The sequence below is a fragment of the Aythya fuligula genome, chromosome 1 (genome assembly GCF_009819795.1).
Source record: "Aythya fuligula isolate bAytFul2 chromosome 1, bAytFul2.pri, whole genome shotgun sequence".
NCBI lineage: Eukaryota > Metazoa > Chordata > Aves > Anseriformes > Anatidae > Aythya > Aythya fuligula.
Genome location: NC_045559.1, coordinates 191,125,460 through 191,131,459, shown reverse-complemented (window position 1 = coordinate 191,131,459; position 6,000 = coordinate 191,125,460). Strand labels below are relative to the sequence as shown.

Here is a 6,000-nt window from a genome sequence, read left to right as displayed (position 1 = left end):
TACTTGCTACTACTGGTGGCAAAGAATCATTTTGGAATCTTTATGGAATGGAAATATTATTACATTTCATTACTTTTTACGTTCTTTTTACTTTGATTTCCAAAGTCAAAAAGTGAAATTCTAAAGGATGGAAGAAAGGAAGAACTGAATTTTGGGGAGAATTTAGGGAGACAAAGGATCTCTTGGCAGGGAGGAGGAAGAAAAAGACAAGCAAGAGCAAAAGCAGAGGTCACAAAAAGCCATCAGTAAATAATGTGAAGCACAGGTCTTCAGATTCAGAGGAAGAATAGGAATACGTGGAGGGAAAGTAAAGGAAAATAGAAGACTTGCTGAAAAATAAAGGAGTGAGTATCCTAAAATGCAAGTAAAGTCTGTTTTCTGCAAATAAATCTCTCAAATAAATTTATTTACAGGAACTCCACACTCCGCCAACCCCACGCAGTCAAGTACACTTGCACATGCCCATGCAAATAGCTTTATGTGTCTGTAGTTGTCAGTGCTCTTTGCTTGCTCTTCAGAGCACATGGTTAATGCTGAGGAACTCAGTATAATTCTTCAGAAATCACTGTCACCCTCTGCAGCAATTAAAGGGGATGTCTTTCACCCCCAAAACAGGACAGCCTGAAGATGCAGGATATAGTAATACAGTAAGAAAGCAAGCCTGGCTGAAAATAGGCAAAATTCTGGTCTTGGAGCTAATGTGTTTGAATACAGAACAACAAAGTTCACCTTAAAAATCGATATTCTTCCATGTTGCCAATTAACATTTTAAAATTAATTTATTGAAGCATCAGTCATCCCCCAGGACTGACAGAAATCTCTGCAAAGCCACAGGTAAAACTAGAAGCTCTTGTCTCTGACATACAGCTATTTTTGGATGATTTCATTACCTACCATTTATTATATGTATCTTTTAATTATTAACTGCAATATCCCCAGACCTCTGGCAGCTGCTTTTGTGGGACTTCCAAGGTTTAGAAAGACAAAAAAAAAAAAAAAAAAAAAAAAAAAGTGTCTAGACACAAAAAGCTTCATTATTTTTCCCACCTAAAATACATACATTAAAAAAATAATAATAAAAGGATAAATAAGTAAATAAGAGAGGAGGCAGCATAGGAGCCGGGAAGTTTCCCTTTCATTCTCTCTCCCTCCTTTTGCCACGAGTGCCCACAAGCGCTGAGCGCTTCCCCCTCTTCTCCTTGCCCCCCCCCCCCCCCCCCCCCGCCCCGGGCTCCATCCTCTGCCGCAAACCCCGGCGGCGAGGAGGGTCCCGCTGCTCCGCGGAGCCCCCCTCGCTCCGCAGCCGCTCAGCACACGCGGATACGCCCTGAAGCCTTCATTAATAATAATTAGCCCTTAATTACAGCGGTCTCAGCCGTGTCCCCAACACAACCCGGGGCAGTCACCTTGCCCTCTCGCCCCGCGGTACAAACTTCCGCGCCGCTGAGCGCCCGCGGATGTGCGAGGGGCAAAAAGAGGATGCTTTTGGGGTGTAGGGGGGATGGATGGGTTAAAACCCGAAAAGTCTCCGGCTGCCGGCGCTGCTATGTGCGCAAGGAGCCGGGGGAGGCTCCGCGGGGCGGCGCGGAAGACGCTCGGCGGTGCGGGCAGAGGGGGTAAATTAAAAAAAAAAAAAAGGGGGGGGGGGGGGATGGACGAGGAGGGGGAGGGATGGAAAGGGAAGGGGGGGCACACGGCGCATGTCCGCCCGCACCGCGCCGCGCCGCGCCGCCACTAGACGCTCCCCCCCGCCGCCAAACTCCCCACCATCTTCTGCATGTGCAAGCATCGCAGCCGGACACAAACCGCTCCCCGGCGATGGAGACTGCGGGAAAAAGCCGGTGCGGCGGGATGGCTTGCTGAAACGGCGGGGAGAGAGGCTGAGAGCGAGCGGCGGAGGATAGCGAGCAAATACTAAGACAAAACAAAAGAAAAAAAATCCGAAAAAAAAAAAAGAAAAAGAAAGAAAGAAAGAAAAAAGAAAAAGAAAGGAGGAAATCTCTCTTTTTCCCCCCCTTTCCTTTTTTTTTTTATTTTAAATTCTTGATTTTGTTTGTAGCCGCCTCGTCCTCGATGCCTCTTTGAGCAGCATCTAGAGAGCGAGCGGGAGAAGGCGAGAGAGAGAGGCAAAAGAGAAGATGAGGATAATTTGCAGACAGCTTGTCTTGTTGTTTTCTGGCTTTTGGGGACTAGCAATGGGAGCTTTTCCTAGCAGTGTGCAAATAGGTAAGCGCTGCATTGGGCTGTGTGCGTGTGTCCAGGGGTTCAAGCCTTTGCAAAGTGAGTTGGAAAGGCGGCTCTGAAGGCAGCTTGCAGATTTCTCCTCCGCCACCATCCCATTTCCCTGCCTTCACGGAAAGCCCGCGTGTATTTGTGTATGTGTGCTCGTTTGTGTGTGTGTGTGTACGTGTCTGTGTGTGTGTTCCCTGCTGTAGGGGGATGCTCATCTTCTGCGAAACTCGTTCCCGCTCCTGGGTGTGTGGGACCGGTAGGAGAGGAAGGGGCTTGGGGCAGATGCCCCTGGGCTGCCTCGGCCCCCGCCAGCATCCCCCGCTTTTGCCTGGCTCGCAGAGGGATGGCGAGTTACGTGCACTGGAGGTTGCGGTAGCTGGCAGGGGTGGGGGGTAAAAGGCAACCCTGCCCTTCTTTCCCTTTCCACAGTTGGAAAGTTTGGGATTTTGCAATCCTCTCCGTGTAGTCCTGTGTCACCTCCCCACCCTTTTCCCGTCGCCTCCTGCTTCCCTCCTTTCAGCCGTGTTTCGGATGGGACGCAGCTAGCTGAATTCTTTCCAGCCCAGCTCCATCACTGCATCATTTCTCGTGGACTTGTAAAGATGCTGCTAATAAGGCTGAGCTGCTCCCTGCCTGCACATGGCTGCAGAGGAGCAAAGTTCATTATATTCCCGTTCAGCGCAGATTCTCCTGCACTGAGTTGGTATTTTATTTTAATCCAGAAAGCATCGTTCTCCTTAATTAGCCCGCCACTTAATGTAAAGAGGTTGTTGAGTAGCTGATTTACCAGTGTGTTCGGTAGCAGGGAGATGGAGGCTAAACACTTTCAAAGGTCACTGTAATCATGGCAATTCTGGGTATTTATATATGAAAGGCTGGAAACTGAGAAGTCAGAAAAGAAGCATGAATGCATCAGGGAGGTTAAAATCGATTGACGACAGTGATTTAAAGGCAGCGGTTGTGATTATGAATATGATTAGTTCCTTACCCATTAAAGTCTTAGGACTTGCTTTACTGTGCAGCTTTGGGAGAGATAGTTGCTTGCTGTTGCAAGATAGTGAGTAGTTTGCCAATTATTCACCCTGCTTCCTCTGCTTTTTGCTTTTTCTTTCCTTTTTTTTTTTTTTGTAGGTGGTCTCTTCATCAGGAACACAGATCAGGAATATACTGCTTTTCGATTAGCAATTTTTCTTCATAACACCAGCCCCAATGCTTCTGAAGCACCTTTTAATTTGGTTCCTCATGTAGACAACATTGAAACAGCTAACAGCTTCGCTGTAACAAATGCCTGTAAGTAAACGTGCCATTGATCTGACCACCTTATGGGTAAATTGCAGTAAAAATAACAGGAAACCGCATCATTATCTTGCATTGGAAATACATCAGTAAGCCTGTCTTCAGTGTAGATTCTCGTAGCAGAAGAGGAAAAGGGGCAGCAGTCCTTGTTAGTTCTAAGTGGAGCAAAATCCCCTCTCCTGCTTTGTGCTGACTAACCTGATGTGACATTTACTTTAGTGTTATTACTGGAGTTTCTTGCTTTCTGGTTTCTATGGAGATGAATTTTGTTGTTGTAAAGAAAAATTATGAATGTCTCGATCTGTCCATAAACCCCACAGTTACTCTTGTTTGCTTTCGGGTGTGGTGTGCCTTGCATGTATTTCAAAATATATGATAATATTTGTGCTCACAAATGCTTTTCTAATGATTGGAAGGGAGACAGGGAAGCAGTGGTGTGCAGGATAATATATCTGAGTTGGTTGACACTGCAGTTGATCTGGTGATGTCACTTGAGGCAGCCCTGCTCTTATATTCTAGGTTGTAAATGTCTCTTATGATCTCGTAATGCATACATCCTGTGGATATGTCTCTATGCATCCATACATTGGTGCCAAATCAAGTTAGTATCTGATCTACTTGATTTCACAGACCACCTCAACTGGAACAAATATTCTCTTCCTACTATATATTTTATACACACACACACTCGCACAGATGCACATACACCATGAAAGAAAAATACAAAATGAAATGCCCTTACCAAATACAGTAACATCATTTTCTCTATTATTTTTAAAGCAGAATATAATTAGGTGAACTTCTATATTTAGATCACCTCAGGGTCTTTAGTAGTAGCTAAAACACATGCTGGATACTGCTCAGTCTCAGAAAGTGGCAAAGCATCATTTCTATTTATCTTCACATACATGAGGTTTATAAGAAGAAATTAATTTTATTATGTAAGACAGTGGAATACAGTGTGGCAAAGCTGAAGACTGTAGTAGCATGACTACTTGGATGTTCATATTTCAAGATTTGATTCTAAAGGTTTTGCTCTGTGGCCTTTAAGTTTTTGAATCCCTTCTCTTCATTCAGGAGTGAATTGCCTCTGGAAGTAGATGCTCTAAGCAACATTGCCTAGTGAGTTTAAAATAGAAACATTCTGGAGAAGGTCTTACTGTCCATTATGCCTTTTAAATATGTTCTGTGTTTCTCTCCAGTTTCTTACAGCCATCTCTGTGTCACTTTTTAATATGTAAACATACAATGTACTGTGCAGTTCTCATATGTTATTTACTGAAAGATCACTGAATTTATTTATATGAGACTTTGGCACTCTAAGTTTCAGATGACCTTGCCACCTTATTTAACAGGAAAAGCTTCTGAGCTGCCAAAATGGCTCCATTCATTTTATGCAGGAGAGATTGATGTCTTATTAAGTCTGAATTCTATATTAAGCAATGTATTAGTTGTGTTTAGCGTGAAAATCAATATCAGGTTCCATAAGGAGGAAGCATTTCAGAAGGTGCTTTGAAACTTGAAGGCATCAGATCAGTGCATGTGTAACTCATTGAGAAAATATTACAATGCATGTCAACTTTTGCAGGCACTGATTATATAGTCCATGAAGACAAATGACACAGTAGCTTTTTTAAACTTTAATTTTTAGTGAAGCAGGAGGGAACTAAAAATTTTCTATATTGAAATCAGTAATTTTAGATAAAGTAAATTATCTGAGATTCTGCCTACACAGCCACTTCTACCAAATAATTTCAGAGGCTATTGTTACTTTTTGGATTAGGGAGTATAGAGTATATATATAGTATAGAGAGTATTTCTGTTGGAATCTTAGTGAATTAATTCTGATTTGCATGCATTTGAGATTATCTGAAGTTGAACCACTTCTTTAAAACTGTAAGACTTTAATGCTTTAGATTCAAAAAAGTGTTTGTCCGAAACTTTTTTCATTATGATCCACAGTAGATTCTTCTCTCTCATTTTGAACCATCTTAGGTTACATTTAGCTTGCACAGTTTTAACTGAGGAAAACTTGTCCCTTGTATTTGCTGTCATTTATAGAAATAGTGATTCATAACCTGTTTCTTTCTCTCTTTCTATCTCTTTCTATCTCTTTCTGTCTCTTTCTCTCTTTCTCTCTTTCTCTCTCTCTCTCTCTCTCTCTCCCTCTCTCTTTCTCTCTCTCTTTTTAAACTGAACCCATTTTCAATTCCAAGGAGTTTAATGACTCAGAGACAATGAATCTGTACAGTATGGGGGGAGGTAGAAAAAGAAGAAAATAAATGTATATGTTTGTGTGTCTGCTAATATAATTCTGTACCTGTCTGTATTAAATAGACATAATCCTACAGGCCTCCTTTAGGTCTGTACTTCCCACTTAAACCAACATGTATTTTTAGCTCAAGCTCTTATTTATTTGAAATTTTGCAGTATTGTGCTAATAATCTGACTTTCTTTTTTTTTTTTTTTTTA

The 6,000-nt window shown here is 42.5% G+C and overlaps 1 protein-coding gene across 6 annotated transcripts in view; it reads left to right on the top strand.

Moving 5' to 3' along the window:
- Positions 1–2,027: 2,027 nt before the first annotated feature.
- The window catches only part of GRIA4 (glutamate ionotropic receptor AMPA type subunit 4), a 226,733-nt gene continuing 222,760 nt past the window's right edge, over positions 2,028–6,000 (top strand). For all 6 annotated transcript variants that reach the window (XM_032207899.1, XM_032207979.1, XM_032208142.1 and 3 more), the window contains exons 1-2: positions 2,028–2,226; positions 3,364–3,522. In XM_032207899.1, the coding sequence (XP_032063790.1) occupies positions 2,139–2,226; positions 3,364–3,522 (247 nt within the window). In that variant the 5' untranslated portion in view covers positions 2,028–2,138. The remainder of the gene's footprint in view (positions 2,227–3,363; positions 3,523–6,000) is intronic.